Genomic DNA, 22,595 nt, shown 5'->3' on the forward strand with positions numbered 1-22,595 from the left:
ACAGTACAGGGAGAGCAACTAGGGTCACATAGCAATGTATGCATAGATTTTTGTATGAGAGACTAACTTGAATTGTAAACTTTCACTGAAAGCACAATAATAATAAAAAAAAGATGCTGACCTATGAGAACCTCAGCACCTGAGTTTCTTTCCCTCTGACCCGTTACCAGAGTCAATTCCAACTCATAGTGACCCTACAAGACAGAGCAGAATTGCCCCATAGGGTTTCCAAGGATTGGCTAGTAGATTTGAACTGCCGACCTTTCGGTTAGCAGCTATAGCTCTTAACAACTGTGCTACCAGGGCTCCAAAACCCATTGCTGTCGAGTTGATTCCAACTCATAGTGACCCTACAGGACAGAGTAGAACGGCCCCATAGCGTTTCCAAGTAGTGGCTGGTGGATTCGAACTGCATGCCTTCTAGTTATCAGCTATAGCTCTTAACCACTGGGCCACCAAGGCTCCAACTCTGTAAATAGTCCTCTCATTAGTTTCTCTTCCAAAATCCCACGAGGTGCCTTCTGTTTCCTTCCAGGACCCTGATTGACACACCTCCATGTACTGTCCAGCACGCTGCTTCCATTAAATGCAATGCTGTCCTGTCAAGTTTTCATGAAGGGGATTCTAACTGCATGATGTATTTTCGTGGGATCTTCTCAGCCTTCAAATAAAACACCACAAAGCCAGATGATATAATTCAATATTTTATATAAGAAAAGATCAGTTTTCCAACATTTACTCCACTTAACAAGTGCACAGCATTTGCATGAACTACCTCAGGGCTACATCAGTACAAAATCATTTAAATTAGTAAAACAAAGCCGTTTTCAGAAAGAAAAATCATTGATGACTTCAGGGTAAGCGCCACCACCGCTTGGGAACAGGGGCCATAAGACAGCAATGTGGGAACAGGCCGGCAGAGGTTGTCCTTGTTCTCCTATGGCAGAAAGAGGCCCCAGCCTTATCCAGGTCACAAATGAATGGCAGAAAAATGTCAACTTGTTGGTCCTCAGGGGCTCACCTGCTGGGCTACGTGTCTTGTCTCTGCCACAGTGAAATCCCGTTGACTACTAGGGCAGCCCAGGCACCAGCCTCCTGTATCTATGTAATCAAGCCCATTCCGGACTGGAGGAGAGTGCTCTACGGGACACAGCAATGTGACTAAGAAACAGTCAAGCAGACAATCTACGTGGCAGATGCAGAATCAAATTCTCTATGGTGGTCCAAGACCCGTTTGGTTCAGTCCCCTGGTTTTTCTGTCCAGGAGACTCTTCTTAACCTCAAAGTCACATTGCCAATTGGAGATAACGAAGGGGTGTGATTAACTAGACAAGCAAACCTGCCAGTGGGGGAAGATGGGTATCACCAGAGCCTTTATGGCTGCTGATAAAGGCCACAGCTGTTTTCTGGGAATCCTGCCCGATGTGCCTTTTGTCATCCCTGCCCATCTGGAGAACACGTTTAAAACACTAGCAAGTTAAAACAAACAAACAAAAAAAAAACCCTCTTTACATAAACACTGTTGACATTTTTTTTCTGTCCCATCCAAGATGGTTATAACTTCTGTATGACACTATTTTCTTTTAATAACAAAATGACCCAGAAGGCTCACAAAGCAATGTGAGGTTGGCAGTGCAGCCCTTTCCATGCTTGACACATCCCATGCGAAGGCATTTCACACCGATTAGGTTTAGTATTACTGACAGTTGGCCTAAAATTCTCACCATGTGTATCGACCCAGCCCTGATGTATGCACCAGGTACAATGTGACCCATCTACTGCTTGCTAATGATGCGCCTTCTGAGAGACCTCGCACCTCACTGGGCATTCTGCCACGACAGGTGGCTTGGTGTCACGCTCTCCCTGGTACCAACTGGCCCATGCCAAGTTTAGAGTTCATCGTGTTTGGCCTCCTGGTCTTTGAGTTTGAATTCCTCCGCCGTGACCTTTCCATCTCCGTTCCGGTCCTGGTTGGTGAACATATTCTTCACGATCATCTCAGCATCAAAACCGGGTGCGAGCTTTCCTTTACCAGATGCCACCTGGGCATGAATGTACTCAGAGAACTGGAGAGAAAGGGAAAAGGACAGACATGAGACACAGCAGCCTGAGAAGGCTGGGCACAGGGCCCGAGACAGAGCAGCCCGAGGTCGACGGGGCTGGAGTTTGAATCGTAACTAACAAAACAGGGATCACACACCACACTCATTGCCGCTGAGCTGACTCCGATTCATGGCGACCCCATGTGTGTCAGAGTAGAACTGCTCTACAGGGTTTTCAGTGCCTGATTTTTCGGAAGTAGATTGCCAAGCCTTTCTTCCAAGGCACCTCTGGGTGGATCCTAACCTTCAACTTTTACTTGAACAGCCAAGCACATTAACTGTTTGCACCACCCAGGGACTTTTTCTCCACATGCAGGTTAAGAACTCCAAGAGCTCTTGGGATGCAGATAGCTAATTCACAGCAGCTACCTGAGCTTTTCCTTCTCCTGAAACCACTGTTTAGTTTCCTACCAAAGGCTGACTGCCTAGCCACTCTGGCCTCTGAAAACATTGCTAGATTCATCCATTCATGCATTCACTCATTTATGAATACAATAAAAACCTACTGCATGCCTACTATGTGCCAGGCACTATCCTAGATTCTTGGGATAGATACATCGATAAACAAACAGAACAGTTATCCTGCCCTTGTAACACTGACCTTCTAGTGGGAAAGACAGACAACTGAAAATGAACATAATAAATAAGTAAATTATATGGTAACTTAGAAAGTAAAATGCTGCAGAAAAATGATAAAGTAGAGCCTAGTAAGGAAGATCAAGAGCACAGGTGGGGAGCGGGCTGAAGCATTAAACTGGGTGGTCAGGGTAAACCTTAATGAAAAAGGGAGACTTGTGCAAAGGCTTGAGGAAGTGAGGGAATGAGCCACGCAGTTATCTGGGAGAACCATTTGCTGAGCAGAGTACAGCTGGCTGAAAGGCCCAAGGTGGACAAATGCCTGGTGAGTCCACAGAACAGCAAAGGGAAAGGATGAGGCTGGGCAGAGTGAGCAAGGGGGAGAGAGAAGGCAGAGAGAAGACTACAGCAAGCAGGTGGTGGAGGGTTTGACAGGCCACTATAAGGGCTTCAGAAATGGGGAGCCTCTGCAGGGCTTGAGCAGAAGAGGGGCATGGTCAAACCGAATGCTGTGTGGGGCAGGGATGAAAGCAGAAAGATCTGTAAAGAGGCTACTGCAGTCACCCAGGTGAGAGAGAACAGGCATGGGACTATGATGGAGCAGAGTGGAGATGGACAGAAGTGGTCAGATTCTGGATATATTTTCAAGGGAGAGCCAGAATCATGTCCTGATGGATTTGAAACAGTTTGGTCTCAGTTACTAAACCTAAAGGTTGGCAGTTCAAACTCACCCAGCAGCAATGTAGAAGAAAAGACCTGGTGATCTGCTTCTGTAAAGATTACAGCCAAGAAAACCTGACAGAGAAGCTCTCCTCTGCAACACGTGGGGATGCCATGAGTTGGAGTGGACTCAAGGCCAAGAGGTTTGGTTTTTTTGGTTTATGAAAGAAAGAGAGGCGTCAGAGAGTACTGAGTGCTCTGGCCTGAACAACTGGAAGGCTGGAATTGCCATCAACCTCAATGGAGAAGGCTTTGGGCGAAGCAGGTTTGGGGGAGTATCAGGGGTTCAATAAATGACGATGTCAAATAGGCAGCTGGATATATGAGTGTGAACTGGAAGGAGAAGACTGGACTGGAGCTACAAATTTGGGAGTTATCAGTAAATAGATGGTAAAGTTATGGGACAAGATGAGACCACCAAGCGAATGAGGTAAAGATGGAGAAGAGAGGAAGTTCAGACTTAGTCTGGGGCACTCAACACGAAGAGGTCAGAGAGAAGAGGCCTGAGAAGGAGCCAACAGAAAGTGTGGTATCTTGGAAGTCAGAGACAAAAAGTGTACTGCAAGGGAGTCAGCTGTGTTGAGGTAAGAGGAGAACTGAGAATAGCCTTTGGATTTAGCAATATGGAGGGCACTGGCCACCGGGGCAAGACCAGCTTCAGTGGCATAGTGGCACAAATGCCTGACAGGAGTAGGTTTACAAGAGAATGGGGAAAAAAGAGAGAGAATGAGGTATGATGCTGTAATGGTACATACATGACATTATACATGTCAAAATCCATAGAACTGTACAACACAAAAAGTGAACCCTCATGTAAACTATGGACTCAAGTTAACAATGATGTATTAATGTTGGTTCATCATTTGTAGCAAGTGTTCCATACTATGGCAAGATGTTAGTAATAGGAGAAACTGTGGGTGGAAGGGGCAAAAAAACAATCCAAAAGAAACCCAAATCAAACCTGTTCGTGACCCCATGTGTTACAGAGTAGAACTGCTCCATAGGGTTTTCTTGGCTGTAATCTTTATAGAAGCAGATCACCCGCAGCGACGCTGTGTGGGTATGAACTGCCAATCTTGGGATTAGCAGTTGCGTGTAAACCATTTCTACCACCCAGCTTCCTGGGTGGGTGAGGAGAAGGGATATATGGGAATGTTGTAATTTCTGATCAATTTTTCTGTAAACTTAAAACTACTCCAAAAAGTAGAGTCTATTAATTTAAAAGAGACGTAGACAGGCAGACACTGGGAGGAGAGTAATTGGAGGCAAAGGGGACAGACAATTCTTTGGAGGTTTTGCTATAAAGGGAGCAAAGAAATGAAAGAACTGGAAAGAGGCACCAAGAGAAGGGAAAATAATAGCATGTTTGTATGCTAACATGAATGATCCAGTACATGGGGGAATTGATAATGCAGGGGAGAAAGGAAAGAAGGCTGGAGTCATGTCCTTGAATGAACATATGCAGAACAGGCAGAGACTGGAATTCACCAGGGCTGTGTCCTGACAAAACACCACTGCCCGATGCCATGAAAGGGCATGTTGGACAGGAGAAACAACCCAGATCTAGATGATCGAGACAGGCGTGTGTATCCTGGTTCAAACCACTGGGTAGCTGTGTGACCTCGGGAAAGTCATTTACATTCTCTGTGCAGTTTCTTTAAATAGGAGTGACTTTATGGTTGCGAAGGCTAAACAAGACACTACATGGGAGAACATTCAGCACAATGCAGGCACCCAGTGGGCACCAGTAACTGGGGACTAAGTCCAGATGGATGTGGCCTAGAACTACACCCCTTGGAAGCTCAGTTTCTCCAAAGAGGAATTGTAAGCTTGAATTTGGAGAGTATATGTAAAAAGTACTTGGTACATGAGTGTGCTGGTTGTCATCGTCACACTACAGCACAGCTGTCCTCCTCACTCTGAGAAGGCCTCACATTCAGAATGGGCCCTGAGGCCCAACCGGGGGTAGCTCCCTGGGTTCTTTCAGTCCCACGTCCCTTCAAAGGCCAATTACCTCTTTAAGGAGGACCTCTCCGTCGCCATCCTTGTCGATTTCTTCAAAGAGGTTGGGCGACACCTCGTCATTCCATATGAACATGTACCCCTCAGGCAGGCCCACCACCAGCTCCAGCAGCTCAATGTCAAACACCAGCACAGCACTGCCAGGCACTTCTCCATCTGCCACACCACAGGCGAGGGTGAGGAAGGCAGCATTAGTGCCCACAGCACGGTGGTCAGACCCATCTCAACCACCCACTCCCGGACGCAGAGTTCAGCTGCCTCATGAACGGCCGCTGTTTTCTTAGGAAAGCAAGAAACTTTAGCGTAGGCAAGTAGTTTTTCCAAACCATTGGTTAAAAAAAAACAAAAACAAAAAACCATAGCGACCCTACAGGACAAGAGCAGAACTGCCCCGTAGGGTTTCCAAGGAGCGGCTGGCGGATTTGAACAGCCGACCTTTTGGTTAGCAGCCTTAGCTCTTAAACACTGTACCACCAGGGTCCAAACTGGTGGTAGTGACCCATTAACAAGTCGTGAAATCAGTTTGGGGGTGGTTAAGGAACAGAATAGAATAGATTGGGGTGCACAGCACATTGAAAGGACAGGCATCATTTCATGAAACTTTTGTTTCATTTTTATATATAAAACTAAATTTGTATGTATGTACGGTGTATATTTATGTGTAATACAGACTGGGGAGATAAAGTGTACTCTCTGCCATGTGTCTTGATGAAAAAAGTTTGAAAGCCGCTAGTATAGACTACAATGGTTGCACTTCTTAAAAAAAAAAAAACAGCAGAACTTTAAGAATAATACAGTATACCTCAAAATGATGATCTAAGATATGACTGTTTAAATACTAATTAGAGAACCATATATATAGTAAGGAGCCCTAATGGCACAGTGGTTAAGAGTGGTTAAGTGGCTGCTAACCAAAAGGTCGGCAGTTTGAATCCACCAGCTGCTCCTTGGAAACCCTATGGAGCAGTTCTACTCTGTTCTGTAGGGTCACTATGAGTCAGAATTGACTTGCCAGCAACAAGTTTTTAGTTTTATATATAGTAAGGTCCAAAAGAAGTTGTATAAGTATGTGAGTATATAAATGTAGTATATATTACTTAAAATTATTACTAAAGTTTATTTATATCTAATATAGAATACATTATATAATTATTTGTAATACAAATCATGGAGAAAGTCTTAAAGGATACACAACACAGTTTTTAAAGAGTTTCTTCTGGGATTGGTAGGGGGAGCAGATACTACATTTTACAATTATTTTAAAAGTTTTAAGAGAAAGCCCAAAGTGCTAATTGCTTTTACAAGCTAGCTCTTACTTTCCACCTTCTCCATTTCCAGACAGCAACAGTATAAAAATGCTGAAAAGAAAGGATTCCAGAATCCCTTGGGTGAAGGGTTCATTCCGGCCAAAATTATACAGTAAAATGTAACAGCTGTGAGGACAAGGTAAAACTAGTATTTCCAGAGCTAAAAACTAATCTTTTCCAAAAGGAAATCTTCTTGGAGAGCTTACAGGCACAAGAGAAAGGAAACAGCAAAGGCCTGCAGCATTCTGCTTTCCCAAGAAGCAGTTCCGGAAGGAAGTGCTTCGCCTCACCCAGAGAAATCACGTAGAAAGCTCCTTTAGGGATGTTTCCCAGACAGGGGTTTAGAGATCCCAGATTTATTTTACTGAAACCCCTTCTTTCTCAAGAGGGCAAAGAGGCATTAACATAGCTACCCTGAATTCACTGGAGTCTTTAAAAAAAAAAAAAATGCTACATACTTAAAAAAATTAAAACTAAAAGCTGTTGGTTTTAAATGAAAAAAATCATACCGTAGTTCTAAATACAGTACCCCCAAAAGCATAAAAGTTCAGATGCTGAATGTGCTCAAACACCTTTTGATCCTGTCACTCACCTACACCAGCCTCCCCATAGCCCAGGTGGGGCGGAATGATCACCGTTCGTTTCTCTCCAACGCACATCTCTCTGAGACCCATATCCATTCCCAACACGACTTGTCCAGACCCCAAAACAATATTATACGTTTTGCCTAAATTCCACCTGAAAATGAAACAGAAGAGTGCCTGATTAGGTCATCAACCCGTTGGTACTTGAAAGTGTTCTCATGAGAAGACCACAACATCCCTTCTGTGACACTTCTGCCAAAGGTACATAACCTCTAATGTAATAATGAGGAACTTCTGCACAACAAGCAGCCTATAATGTTCAGAGGTGTCAAGATCATGAAAGTCAAGAAAAGGCTGAGGAGCTGGTCCAGAGTGGAGGAGCACATTGGAATGGGATCCTTTTGCTGTAAAGGACCTTATGGACATAGCTGGCAAAACTTAAGTGGGATTTGAGGACTAGACAGTAGTAATGTAACTTCCTGATTTCAATGGCTGTATTGAGTTATGTTTTCAATCACCTCATATGCATGCCAAAGCCGGGCAATGAATAAAGAAGACCGAAGAAGAATTGATGTCTTTAAATTATGGTATTGGTGAAGAATATTGAATATACCATGGACTGCCAGAAGAACGAACAAATCTGTCCTGGAAGAAGTACAGCCAGAATAATGCTCCTTAGAAGCAAAGATGGCGAGGCTTTGTCTCACATATTTTGAACATGTTATCAGGAGAGACCAGTCCCTGGAGAAGGACACTATGCTTGGTAAACCAGAGGGTCAGCAAAAAAGAGGAAGACCCTCAATGAGATGGACTGATACAGTGGCTGCAACAATGGGCTCAAGCATAACAACTATTGTGAGGATGGCACAGGACGGGGCAGTGTTTCATTCTGTTGTACATGTGGTTGCTATGAGTCGGAACTGACTCGATGGCATATAACAACAACATTGACTTATGTTAAGGTTTTTATAGGCTAATTTTCAAAAGTAAGCTCCTCAGTCCTTTCTTCCTAGTCTGTCTTAGTCTCGAAGCTCCACTGAAACCTGTCCACCATGGGTGACGCTGCTGGTATTTGAAATACCAGTGGCATAGCTTCCAGCATGATAGCAACATGCAAGCCACCACAGTATGACAAATTGACAGACAAAACATTGTAATAAAATGTTTTTGTGTGAAATGCATACTAAAGTATTCGAGGTGGGGTGGGGCATCATGATTCATGGCGGAAAAAGTTCTTTGTACTAGTCTTCTAAATTTTCTCTAAGTCTGAGTTTCTTTCATAGATTGTTTTGGTCAATGTTCTGCTCAGGGGTTTTCATGAGAATTTTTTTAATACAGAGGTTTTGGATTCAACAAGATCTGAGTTTGAATCTTGGTTCAGCCACCTACTTTGACACTGGGAAATGCAATCTCTCAGGCCCAGTTTCCTCATTTATAAAATGGAGATAACAAGACCTATCTTACCACAAAGTTCTGAAGAGTAAATAATATAATAATAAACTTAGCAAGTGCAGAGTTAAGTGTTAAGGGCTCAGTGAATGGATGGCCTCAAGGATGTAAAGTCCTTGTGTTTGTAACAGTTTATGACTCCAGAGAAATAACTCAGGGTTTAATGAGGGCCATAGTTTTGACTTGGAGCCCTAGTGGTGCAGTTGTTAAAAGCTTGGCTGCTAACCAAAAGGTCAGCAGTTCAAATCCACCAACCACTCCTTCTGGAAACCCTATGGGGCACTTCTCCTTTGTCCTATAGGGTCCCTATGAGTTGGAATCGACTCGACGGCAGTGGGTTTTGTTTTTTTGCTATTGTTTTGACTACTCTCGATCTCCATGGTCCCCAGGGAACCCAGATAAATAAAAGCTGGCTCCGACACCTCAGTCACTACTAAAAGTAAATCTATTTCAAAATCTACAGCATTCCTACTACTTTCTAAAGGCAAACCGGAGGTATGCTCTTTAACCCCAAAGAAGAAAAGTCCCCTGATGTTTGGAGCCCCTTGATGTCCACCACTAGGAGGTGACGAAGTGGAAGGGAAGGTCCCTTTGGGTCACGTATCTTTCGAGCCTTCCCTGAGCCCAGGATCTCTGCCTGTTTTCCTCCTCAAGCTGGTTCCCAAGGCCAGGCTTGTTCTCTGGGACCAGCAAAGCAAAACAAGGTTTGCATTTGTCCTACCTGGGATGAAACTAAAACTGACAAAGGGCTCCCTCCTTTGTCCCTCCCCCCACACAATCCCTCCTTTGTTTGCAGCCCGGAGGCCCTCACACTGCTTTCTCCAGGAGCTGACCGTTGCAGACCTCCCATGGGACCACTCAGTTTCAGTCTTACAGAATAATAATGAATGTTTATTTTTCCTCCCTAGGCCAGTTTAAACACACAGTAAGAAAGTCCTCCAAACAATTTGTTTGCTTGTGTCATCTCTGAAAACCCCATTAATTGTTTTCCCCTCATGTCACCCTTTTTTTTTGTGCCAGCGTTTCTCTCAGACATTCTCCTCATTCCTTCTGTGCTCTTCCCAGCTTCCCATCCACTCCCCGCTTCCTGCTTCCGTTCTGCACATCTGCCCTCTCTGGCTCCCCGCCCACGTGCTTATCAATCCTCTTAGCCCTGACAAATAAGTGCTGAACAAGTGCCAGGGGCAACATCTGCTGAGGAGCTCCAGGTGGGACTGGGTCCCATCTCCAGAAGCAGCTTCTCCCCCACACACAGGTAGGCAGGCACTGCCGCACTTCCCATTATTCAGAAGAAACCAGCAGGGACGCCCAGTACGTTGCTGATTTACATGTAACACAAATGACTCTCAAGGTACAAAATGGTCCCTGAAAGAGGAAGGAGCCTGCATCACCTGACTCCCCCATGCTCTGTTAAGAATGCTGTGCATCTGGCATGACTAATGTAACTGATGGCACTCAATCGCACATCTGAAAGATGCGGAACTGGCAAATTCTGTGGTATATATATATATATATTTTACAACAATTTGAAAAAAAAAAAAAGCAAGCTGTGACTCCACCACACGCACATCTGAAGGAAGGCTGGAAGACAGAGTCTCCCCCAGCCCACATGGAAAGCATTTCCTGAGCCCACTGGGAAGGAATTCCTTTGCTCATTTTCAACCCCCACTTCCCCTTTTCACAGCCTTAAGAGCACAGGACAATAACATGAACATTAACAATGGCAATGACAGCAAGCCACTGACCTCACAGACTATTCTAATCTGTTGGACCATTTTTGCAAGCACAGGCTCACTTGACCCTCAGAACAACTACAAGCTGTGCTTCTTCCCTGCTGCCCTTCACGTGCTTCTATTCAGTAACTGGTGGTTGAGATTTCTTTGGAAGGAGATTTGTTGTAAGCCAACCAAAAAACCAAACCTGTTGCCATCGAGTAGATTCCAACTCATAGTGACGCTATAGGACAGAAAAGAACTGCCCCATAGGGTTTCCAAGGCTGTATAACTTTATGGAAACGGACTGCCACATCTTTCTCCAATGGAGCAGCTAGTGGGTTTGAACCATCGACCTCTCGGTTAGCAGCTGAGTGCTTAATCACTACACCACCAAGGCTCCTTTGTTGTAAGCCAGGGCCCCGTAAACCTGGGTACTAGAAGCTATGTATGTACTTCGTTGATTCTAAAATGCGTATCTTTTCACATTTTAACATCTCTGTAATTGGGATACATTTTACAAATAACAGTGTCTCACTGTTTTTAGGCAGCATTTTGACTTTCTTAGAGATACACAAAATAATGATGTTTCCAATAATCAAGCCATTTTAGATTTGATGGACTACATTAAATGCATTAAAATATAGGACCTCGTAGCACCAGAGGGCTTGCTCTGAAGGGTATGGTGATAGTATGTCCCCAGGGCTCTCTCCATGCCTGGCGTTCCCCAGCCACACATCTCACCCAAAGCTAGACGGCAGGGGGGTAGGTGGGAGGGAGAGAGGGTCCCTTCCCTTCTAGAATAAATGCAGCAGCACATACATACTTACATGAAGTCTTTCTCCCCAAAACCAAACTTAGGAATCTAAATCGGGCTCAGTATAAAAATGAATATACTTGTATTCCAAAACCCAAACCTGTTGGCCTCGAGTCAATTCCAATTCGTAGTGACCCTGGAGTAGAACTGCCCTCTAGTGTTTCCAAGACTGTAATCTTTACAGAAGCAGACTGCCACATCCTTCTCCTGCAGAGCAGCTGGTGATTTCAAACCGCTAACCTTTCAGTTAGCAGCCAAGGACTTTAACCCCTGCACCACCAGGGCTCCCTATATTACGGCAATATAAAGAAAGGCTGAGAATGTTTCTTCACCAGTGAAAAGAATATTGTATTAATTTGTAGATACATCTGAAGATTCAGATACCTAAGAAGCAAAGCTTCCTTTATATGCACGATACTAGTTTATACTCTTGATTCCGGTTTAATATATTTTCAGAATGCACCTCAATTGATCAACATTTATAAAATGCCCCCTTTGTGCTACGGTATGTGCTAAGCGTAGGGAGTAAAAACATTAATAAACACATTGGGTGACCCCAAAGTATTCAGGCCAGTGACAGAGACAGAAACAAAAATAAATAACTAAAATACGGATAATACAAAAAGTGCTATGGACCTGTACACCAATTTTCATTGCAGCATTATTCAAAATAGCCAAAAGGTGCAAACCACCTAAACGTCCATCAACAGAGGAATGGATACACAAAATGTGATACATGTGTACAATAAAATATTATTCCACTATAAAAAAGGGATGAGGTTTTAATAAATGCTACAACATGAATGAACCCTGAAAACATTATGCTAGGACAAAATGATACATATTGTATGATCCCACTTATATGAAACATCTGGAATAGACAAATGCAAAGAGACAGACAATAGATGAGTGGTTACCAGGGGCTGGGGTTAGGGGGTAGAGGATGGGAAGCTAATGTGTAATGGGAACAGAGTTTCCGTTGAGGGTGATGAAAAGTTTTGGAAACAAACAGTGGTGATGGTTGCACAACATTGTGTGATTAATGCCACCGGATTGTGCACATGAGGATGTGGATGGTTAAGACGGCAAATTTTATGTTGTACAGGTAGTCCCCGTTTTAAGTCAGTTCTGCTGGAAGTCAAATACCTCATTTTCTTTTTTGTTTTTGTTTTCATTATATTGCCTTTTATTATCTCTATCTTCATAAATCCAATCTTTGTCTTCGGGGGTTGCATCAGCAAATTATGCGCTGCAGCATTGTATGTAGTACATATTACTAACGATAAGATGTAAAAAAAAAAAAGCACAGTCGTAAGTGCAGTACGTAGTAACCCTTATGGGTCGTAAGTCAGGGACTAACTGTATGTATTTTACCACCAGAAATAAAAAAAAGTGTTAGGAGACTACAGAAGTGGGAACAGTTGATTGTAAGGAAACCTTCTGAGAAGAGAAAGGACATTTAAGCCAGGAAAAAAGTTAGCTAGATGGGCGGCAGACTAGAGAGACAGGGTGCAAGCAGCAGTGTATGGCCTGCACCACTGTACGTGGTGGCCCTGGGAGGCTGAAGACGGGCCCCAGCGGGAAATGAGACTGGCGAGGCAGAACAGAGCCAGGCAAGGAGAGCCTTAGGTGCCATACTACAGACTCTGGACTTTATCTGTGGGTTCTTCTTTAAAAATTGTTTTTGTTGTGGTAATATATATACAACACATTTGCCATTTCAACCATTTTTCTATGTACAATTCAGTGACATTAATTACATTCACCATGTTGTGGAATCACCATCATTATCTGTCACCAAAATTTTTTCCCACTCTCAATGGAAACTCGGTATCCCTTGTGGGTTCATTTTTAAAAACGAAAGTTATATGAAGAGATCTGTTTTTCAGAAACACAATTTTCACAGGATAGGAAGTGGCCTGGAGCAGAAGGGAAACCATTAATAGGATACTCTTAGGACAATGAGCCTGAGCAGTGATGAAGGATTAAGGCACAAAGTGGGGAAGGCATGGAGACGAGAAAAGCTCTTAACTAGTATTTGATGAAAGGAAAAGGAGACTCGTGGGAACACCCAACGTTTACCCGCCAAGCTCGCTCCCACACCGTTCCCGGGTGGCCCTTACGTGGAGTCCAGCAGAGTCCCGTCCAGAAGTGAGGCATTGTAGTGATACTTGAGGTAATCCCCCTTCTTACTCAGCACAGAGCAGTCAGGGGGCTTGTAGTGGGAGGTGATGCTAATAGAGTCTGAGGGGTTGTGGAAGTCGATCACGTGGATGTCAAACACCAGCACGGCTGAGCCAGGGATGTTCCCTAAAGGACAGATGCGGTGAATTAATGAATGAAGCCTCAAGCAGCAGCATATGTGCCTCCCAACATCTGTCCTTGGGGCCTCCAGAAAGCAACACAGGGACCCGGATACAAAATCCTGGGCAATGCTAGGGGAATGGAGCTAGAAGAGCCTTTAAAAGTACCTAGTCCTCATTTACAGATGAGGAAACTGAGGCATGAATTTGCCCAGAGTCGTGAAGCCAGTTCAAGACTATGGGCTATTACCTCACGGAATCATTAAAATTATCATTAAAATATAATAATCATTAAAAATTCATGGCTAAATCCATCACAGACGAGGAAACCAAAGCTCAGCCAAATTAAGGCTCACCCACCAGAAGTAAGAGGTGGGATGAGAAAATTCTCTGTAGAGTGAAATTCACTCCAGCGTCCTATCACTGCTCCGGGGGGAAAAAAACTAACTAACATAAACTTCATAAGGGAAAAAAACTAGCCAAAATTGGTACATATACAGTCCTTATTACAGTTCACAAAATGCTTTTAAAATACATCCTGTTCGTTCTACACAAAATTATTAATATTCTTTTCCATTATCTTCAAACAGTATCTTATATCTGGATAATGTTTTACAGTTTGCAAAAGTATTTTCACATACATTATCTCATTACATCCCTGCAGCAACCCTGTGAGGGAAGTATTACCATAAATCAAGATTAACAGACATTCCATGAATTTAACAACAGCTTTTCAGGGGGTCGGGAAAGACCTTAAACATATGCATTAGCTGAAAAAGACACACCCCAAACCATATTAGAGAAGTTTTTTTGGTTGCCCTGGAGTTGGCCCCCAACTCATGGTAACCCCATGTACCACAGGATGGGATCACTGTGCTCCGTAGGGTTTTCACTGGCTGTATTGAAGGAAGTAGACTGCTAGGACTTGGAAAAGGTGCCCCTGGGTGGACTCGAACCTCCAACCTTTTGGTTAGCAGCCAAGGATGTTAACAATTTGCACCACCCAGGGGCTCCATTTCAAAAAAGTTTAAGTGTAAAAATTTTTTAAATACTGTTACTTAGAATCAAGGATGTATAATATTATCATTAGCATTATAGATAAGAAAACCAACTCAGATATAACTTGGTCAGAGAAACAACATAGCTATAGACAATTGAAATAGAGATACATGAACACCAACTGCCCCACCCCGACCCCTTACCTCCACCATGTACTTTTCTGAGTCTCTTTCTTGTTTGTGCTCTCTCTCTAACACACACACATACACACCCTAACGGGTACTTATTAAGTACCAGGCACTCTTCTAAGTGCTTTTTATGTATTAATTTATTGTATTCTGTAATTCTATATCCCCAATTTACAGGTAAGAAAACTGAGGTACAAACTTTGGGGCTTGCCCAAAGTTAACGGTGTAGTAATTAGAGAAGCATGTACTTTGACAGCAGAACACAGGTGCTCAATATTCACTAGCGATGAGAGTTGCTGATGTGGATAGTAACAGGGTGCAGGATCTTTCTCATAGGAAATAGAAATTGTAGAGGGCCACCGACCAGAAGTTTGCTCAAGAAGGTTTCTCAGAATCAGGGCCAAGGGCAGCTCTACATGGGGAACTAACACACACTAAGGGATGAGTAGCTGTAGAGTGGCATCAGAAGTTTCTTAACCTTGTCACTGAACTGAAAATGTAGAAATTGTTGAATTGGTGTATATGGTCTGCTGTGTATATTCTCAACAATAACAAATAAATTATATGAAAAATAGTAGAGGCACAGATGACAAAAAAATAAAAGCAGCCGACTAGCTCACCCAGAAGGAAACTCTGCTGCTCCTGGTGGTTGTGAGTTTTCTCTGAGAGCTCTAGGACTTAGGGCTTCTGTTTAGAGTTCTTGGTTCTCTACATATGGGTATCAACAAATCACTGTGCATGGAAACTCATTCATTTCATTTGTTGATACACAGGTGGGTCAGACATCCCCGGGTCCACTTCTGGTTCCATCACCAATTAGATGTGTGGCCTTGGCCAAATGACTCAAACTCTCTGGGCCTTCTTATTTTATATAAAAAATGAGGATAATGCCTTAGACAATTGTTTTGAGGTTTGAATGGGATCACGGTGAGTTGTGCCTGACATTCAGCGCATAATGTGAGTAGTTTTCTTCTCCTTCCTAAAAGAGTGCTTAAAAGGAAGCTGGGGTGCAGGAAACCAGCAAGGAAGCGATATTTACACAACGCTGTGGGTAGAACCTATTTGCCTTCTCAGGGCTGTAAACACTTCCAAGCCCCCTAATTTCAGGACTGCCTTCATGGAACAAACCTGACGGCAGGAGAAGCAGCCAGAGCTTTACAGAAGGCCTAGCCCTTCCTCTCCACCAACAGTGCAAGGGAAAATGGCTACAGCAAAAAGATATGCTGATGGAGGCTGAGAGCACTAGGTAGAGCCCAGCAAGTCATTCCTTCCACAAACATTTACTGAACAATTACTATGTGCCTGGCCCTCTGGTAGGTGGTAAGGAAGTCACAAATCAGATAGATTCTCTGTCCTGGTGCCCTTCTTGGTTGAGTCCCTCAAGGATGAGCATTAAGTCCTATGAAACCCTGCAAAGAGACCACAGACACTAATCATGAGAGGACAGAGGCAGGCTCCACAAAAGAAGCTGAGTTTTACACATCAGGGCACCTCACCCCCACAGCAACATGTGATTCAGAATGAAGCAGCTTATGCCCAGAAAATGTATGAGCCTTTGATGCTTCCCAGAGCCTTATATAAGTCTTCACAAAGCTCTGTCTCATACTTGATTGAAAGCCAAAAGGATAAAAATAAGCAAATGTTTTCCATCAATGCATTCTTCTTAGTGGAAGGATTAGTCATCAGTTCATAATGAAATAAGGATACTCAGAAAGTATTTATCTATTTCTGTACATACTTGGCTAGAAGTACAAATTTACATGATAAAAAACAACAGAGCATCAAGACATTAAACAAGGTGTCCAAGACATGAAGCAAGACCTGTTGAATGTGTCACAGGCTGTGATCCGTTGTGGCTTAATATATCAGAAATTAAAATCAATGAGGAAAAAAAAAGTTTCTCCATGGCACACTATAGTTTCCAACCAATCAGATATTTCCTAGATCATCTGGGACAAACCCTACCGAGAAAACTACCAGGATTCATACGATACATCAGTGAAAGTAAGAAGGAGGTTAACAAACTGAATATTTCCAGCAAACAAGTCCAGCCAGAATCTCATCAGCAAGAAGAATACAAAAGCAAAATAAATACTGCATCAGCTATTCCTAATCAAGTTAATTAAAAATGATGTGAGAAAACATAATGTAAGATGGAAGCATCATTCAAAACACACTGCAGCCACTAAAAAATTCGATTGGCATGGGAAGTTGTTCACAATAAATTAGGTGGAGAGAGAAATTACAAAGTAGTACATATAGATGATCCCATTTTTGTCAGTATTTGTTTTTGTTGGTACATATTTCTTTTTACCTACAGAGACTCACACGTACCCAAAAGCATAGAAGGACGTTCATTTCATGGTTAACACTGTTAATTTTCTGGGTAGTAGGATTATGGGTGATTTTTGTTTTCTTTGTTTATCTGTATTTTCTCTTTCTAAGGTCAATATACATTATTTGTGTAATTTAAAAAACAGAGTTTGCTGTTAGGGTGACAAACATGTTCTAAAACTAGATTATGGTGATGGTTGCACAACCTAGTCAATGGACTAAAAATCATTAATGGATGACTTTTATGGTGTATAGATTTTACCTCAGTAAAGTTATCAAAAAACAAAGAAGACAGTTTTGCAGCTTACTCTTAAATAGTTCAGACAAAAAAAATGTAATTATAGCACACACACGAAAAAAAAATCCAAACCAAACCCATTGCCGAGTCGATTCTGACTCATACGGACCCTATAGGACAGAGCAGAACTGCCCCACAGAGTTTCCAAGGAGCACCTGGTGGATTCACACTGCCGACCTTTTGCTTAGCAGACGTAGCTCTTAACCACTACACCACCGGTGTTTCATTATAGTGTGAGATCAAATAAATATAGTAAGATGTTAGTAATTAGTGAATCTAAGTGGAATTCGCTGTACAATTCCTTCAATTTTGGTGCAGGTTTAAAAATTTTTTTAAATGAGAAGGAAGAAAAGGGTAGGGGAACAGGGAGAAGTAACAGTGACATTAGAAACTAAAGCTAGCTGGGCACTTAAGCTGGACCTCAGGGTTTTGGTTCCCTAGAAGCCCTTGTTCCAAGCAATGTGAAAGCAACACACAGTTATTGCCACAGTGTACACAGCGCTCACCTCTTCCTTCCTCTCCATACCCCAAGTGAGGGGGGACCACAATCCTCCGCTTCTCTCCAATGCAAACACCAAGTAAACCTTCATCCATTCCAGGAATCACGTAGCCCTGCCCAATGTATGTGTCAAAGGTACGGTTCCGGGAGTAGCTAAAAAAGAAGAAAAAAAAATAAAGAGGTTACTAACAATGGACACCATAGCAGCGGGATAAATTAGAGACCTCCAGAACCCAAAAGAGAGGACACAGAGCCATGCTCCCCTGCAATGGTGAACAATCCCCAGTGTCTGAGTAGCCATCTAAAGAAACACTCCCAGAAACAAGACACCAACCCTCTCTGATTTGGTCAGGTTTATGGATGTGATAAGGGTCATAAGAAGCAACCACACAGAAATGTAGCTAATGTAAACTTGACTCTGCATTTGGAAACCATGTCAAGTTACTGAAAAAGCATCAGAGGTAGCCCTTACCACAGACTCGGAAAGTATCACAAGGAGACTGTCCCCACTATTCAAAGAAGACCAAGTCTGTATGTGGGACATGAATATTCTGATTGCCAGAAAAACAGCCTATACACTGAGGCCAACTTAATTCTTCAGTCTCTACCACAGCCTGGATGAAATATCCCTACTGTAATCACTGCTCACCAAGCCTCCCTCTAGTGAGCGCTTGGGTGTCCCATATGCCACTGGCAGGAGGTCTGAGTATTCTACTCAATGGAGAGATCCAGGCTCTGTATAGATTGCCAATTGACTCTGATGTCTATTAGTTTGATTAAAAGCCTGATGATTCCAACATAAAATGATAAAACCTCACAAGTCAAGTCTACTACCAAACTCTGCACCACAGTGATCTGCACCCATCACCCACCCCCACCATGCGCAGATGTGGCAAAAACCCTGTCCTGAAAGAGCTAGTCTGTTTCACTGTTACCTCATCAGACACAACCAGAGGATGTGCCTCAGAGAAGACTGCCAGCCATGGAGGGCCAAAGAGATGAAAAGGCAAAGCTGCGAGGGGCTCTCCCTTTTCAACATCCCTCACAGACCACAAAGCCAAGGGGCATGAATAAATGATACTTACGAACAGATGATTCTCCTCACACAGGAAGCGGGAGATTATCTGCATAAGCCTTTAGGGGAGGCTGTGGAGAAGGACTCCTTCCTGCCTCACTGAGGAGAGCAGCCCCACAGTGAGCAGCTTCAAACCTCATCCCCTCACTTGGCCGGGAAGGGAACACAGCAGGGAAGAGAAGGAAGGATCTGGCTGTCTAGCATTCTCTAGCCAAGGGCAGGGCTCGCACCTTTCCCACGTTACCACCTGTCCGGCAGGTACTTGGTGATCGTCAGCAATGGGCAGCCCACTGCTAGGCACTCAGGGGAGACGAGGATACCGATGAGATGCGGTCCCTTATAAAAGGACTCTAAGGGGTGAGAGAGACAGCAAGGTGCCTCAGAAGAGGGAAGTGACAGAAGAGGAGGTGGAAAGAACTGCCAATTGGACTAGTCAGCAAAGGTTCCATGGGAGAGGAGGGGAACAGTGGACACCGGAGGATGTGGGCAAATGAACAGGGAAGAGCACTGGGGTTAACAATGACTCAGAAGAATAGATTGGATGAGAAGAGTTGGCTCGAAGTGTAGAGAACTTTGAACAACCATAATGAAAGGACATGAAAGAAAATTTAAATAAATGGAAAAAACACCATGTTCCCCAGTGGGAAATTTTCCAGTGGGAAAGTTTGAGGATTGTAAAGTTGTCAATGCTACCCCAAACTAATTGTTTGAAAACAATTTCGATCAAAACTCCAAGTGAGGCGTGGGGGGGATAGGACTCAATAAAGTAATTTGAAAGTTCATTTGGAAAATGAAACAATTAAGAATACAGTTTTAAAAGTACAGTGTATAGCATGCTATGACTCCCATAAAAATAAAAATAGAGGAATAAATAGATGTGTACTTCAATGTGTAAGTACAGAAGACCGATGAAATTAATAACACTAGATCCTATGGGGAAGGGAACTAACTGACTGAGGGACAGAAATAGGAGGGAAAATTTTCATTGTATACCTTTAGGTTTTTGAACCATGTCAAATTAAAAGGCTATTAAAATTAAAAGTGTGATACTGGCCCAGAAATAGTTATATCAATGGAAAAGGATAAAAATTCTAGACAAAAACCCAAAAGTGTATATAAGAATTTGGTACATAATAAAAGTCATATTTTAAATCAGTGAAAAAAAAATGCAGAGTTACTCAATAAAGCATGTTGGAAAAACCAGCTAACCATCTGGAAAAAAATAAAGTTAAATCTTTCTGTTACACTGAATACCCCAATAAGTTCCAGATGGATTAAAGGTTTTAATATGAAATCATTTATGAACATGGAAAGAGACTGTGGAAGGTAGTTAGTATCAGTTACCTCACGGTGGTGAGAATGGAAGGGGTTGATGAGAAATTATCACATTTTTCATTATACATCTTTGGATTGTTTCACATATACAATAAGAACATACTACTTTTGAAGATAAAAATTCTAATAAATAATATTTTAAAGGATAAAAAAGTAAAACTATTAAAGGGCTTGAAGGAAATACGGGGAAATATTTATATATTCTAGGGAAGGGGAGAGACCGTAGCAAGTCACCAAAGACAGAACCCATAAAGAAGAAGTCTAATGTATTTAACAACATAAATAGTTTACATTTAAACAAGTCACAAATCACAAGAACCAAAATTAAAAGAGACTGGAGAAACCCTGAGAGTATGGCCCCCGGACACCCTTTTAGCTCAGTAATGAAATCACTCCTGAGGTTCACCCTTCATCCAAAGATTAGACAGGCCCATAAAACAAAACGAGACTAAATGGGCACACCAGCTCAGGGGAAAGGACAAGAAGGCAGGAGGGGACAGGAAAGCTGGTAATAGGGAACCCAAGGTCGAGAAGGGAGAGTGTTGACATGTCATGGTGTTGTTAACCAATGTCATAAAACAATATGTGTACTAACTGTTTAATGAGAAGCTAGTTTGTTCTCTAAAGCTTCATCTAAATACAATTAAAAAAAAAAAAAAGATTTAGCTACAAAAATAACTACGGCAGCCCTACTCAGAATGTCAAAATACAGGAAACAACATACATGACCAAGGGGCAATTGATAACCTAAATAAAAGCAAATCTACACAGTGGACTATTACGCAGCTGTTAGGATGGCCTACATTCCAATGTACTAACATGGAAAGCTGTCTGAAACCTAAGAAAACCATGGTTCTATCAATGAGGAAAGAAATCTGGTGTACACTAGAAATATGGTCTTTCAATTAGAAGTCTAATGCCAGGGAATAAAGGACAGAACCAAACTCTCTTGTAACAAGTAATAACACACACATTGAAGGATTTTTTTGTTTTGTTTTTTTGTAATAGAAAAAGAATAAAAACAACTCAAATGTTCTCCAATAGAGGAATAGCTAAAGAAATTTGGTATATTCCTCCAATGGAATACTCTACAGGTATATATATATAAAAGATTTCTCTCTGTACATTGATAGGAAAAAAATCCCAAGGCGAAAAAAAAGCAAAGTGCAGAAGAGTGTATATAATATGTTACACTCTGTAGAATAAAGAAAAGAAGATAATCTAACATTTGTATTTGATCCGATTTACATTTTAAAAAAACCCACATACTGGAAAAATAAACCAGAAACCAATCATAGTGGTTAACTCCAGGGGGCGAGGGGAGGTGCGGATGTGAGGCAGATATCTTAACGCATTCTTTGTTTTGATTTTGAGCCATGTGGAGATTACTTTTTCTCAAAAAATGCAATGAAAAATTTAAAAGAAGAAATCCTAGGAGCAGGAAGAATAAATTATTCAAATAAAATAACACCATATAAAAATTCTTCTCTAATGTTTTTGGATGACTAAATAAACTGGAAGTCTACATATTACCTCAGAGACAGGTAGGCTGCTGGCACGACTTGTTTGCTCTACAGGAAGCTAAAGGAGTGGTTTCCAACCAACACATGCCACTTGAATGATTAAGACAGACTGAACACCAGCTGCCCACTCATAGTTTGCACCCCAAGCCATCTATACAAACAGCAGGCTGTGCCTGATAAACAAACGAAACTATGAATAACAACAGTGGCACGGGAGTGGGCCTCTGCAGCACCAGGAAGGGAGATGAGTTCATCCAACCAGTCTTTAAAGTTTGCAAAGCACTGTCATATATCTGCATCTCATTAACTATCTCTTTGAGAAGGGTATTCTAACAGGAGAAAAAACTGAAGCTCAGGGGAGTCAAATACTATCCCTAGTCACATAGCTAGTACACCACAGACAGGGACCAGAATTCACGTCTCCTAGCACCAAGTCTCTGCTCTTTCCACGGGGCCTCCTTGACCTCACCTCTGGCCACTCCCTGTTCTGGATCCCAGAGCTGAGTTTGTACTTGGATAGCCGAGCACAGTATAGGAGACCCAGGGTGGTGCGGGGAGAGTGCTTTCCATTCCCTCGTGGAAAGCCACTGGGAAGTCAAGGGCAGGCCTTTCCTGTTTTCCTTCAGACCCATCTCCCATACCCCTCAAAAAGGAGAACATTCTAATAGTCCGTGAAGGAATTCAGTATCAAAAAACAGTAACCTGTAGTGGATATCAAAATACTAACAACAAACCAGCACTGAGAGTATTCC

The 22,595-nt window shown here is 42.6% G+C and overlaps 1 protein-coding gene across 3 annotated transcripts in view; it reads right to left on the minus strand.

The window, feature by feature from the left end:
- Positions 1 to 1,866: 1,866 nt before the first annotated feature.
- FKBP9 (FKBP prolyl isomerase 9) overlaps positions 1,867 to 22,595 on the minus strand; it is a 48,567-nt gene continuing 27,838 nt past the window's right edge. For 2 of the 3 annotated variants that reach the window (XM_004385318.2, XM_012558107.2), the window contains 5 exons: positions 17,918 to 18,063; positions 13,413 to 13,599; positions 7,320 to 7,465; positions 5,413 to 5,576; positions 1,867 to 2,066 (listed from right to left, as the gene is read on the minus strand). In XM_004385318.2, the coding sequence (XP_004385375.1) occupies positions 1,890 to 2,066; positions 5,413 to 5,576; positions 7,320 to 7,465; positions 13,413 to 13,599; positions 17,918 to 18,063 (820 nt within the window). In that variant the 3' untranslated portion in view covers positions 1,867 to 1,889. Of the gene's footprint in view, positions 2,067 to 5,412; positions 5,577 to 7,319; positions 7,466 to 13,412; positions 13,600 to 17,908; positions 18,064 to 22,595 lie in introns of all 3 variants that reach the window. The other variant, XM_012558108.2, reaches the window with a different exon arrangement.

This window comes from Trichechus manatus, unplaced genomic scaffold (assembly GCF_000243295.1).
Source record: "Trichechus manatus latirostris isolate Lorelei unplaced genomic scaffold, TriManLat1.0 scaffold00137, whole genome shotgun sequence".
Classification (NCBI taxonomy): domain Eukaryota; kingdom Metazoa; phylum Chordata; class Mammalia; order Sirenia; family Trichechidae; genus Trichechus; species Trichechus manatus.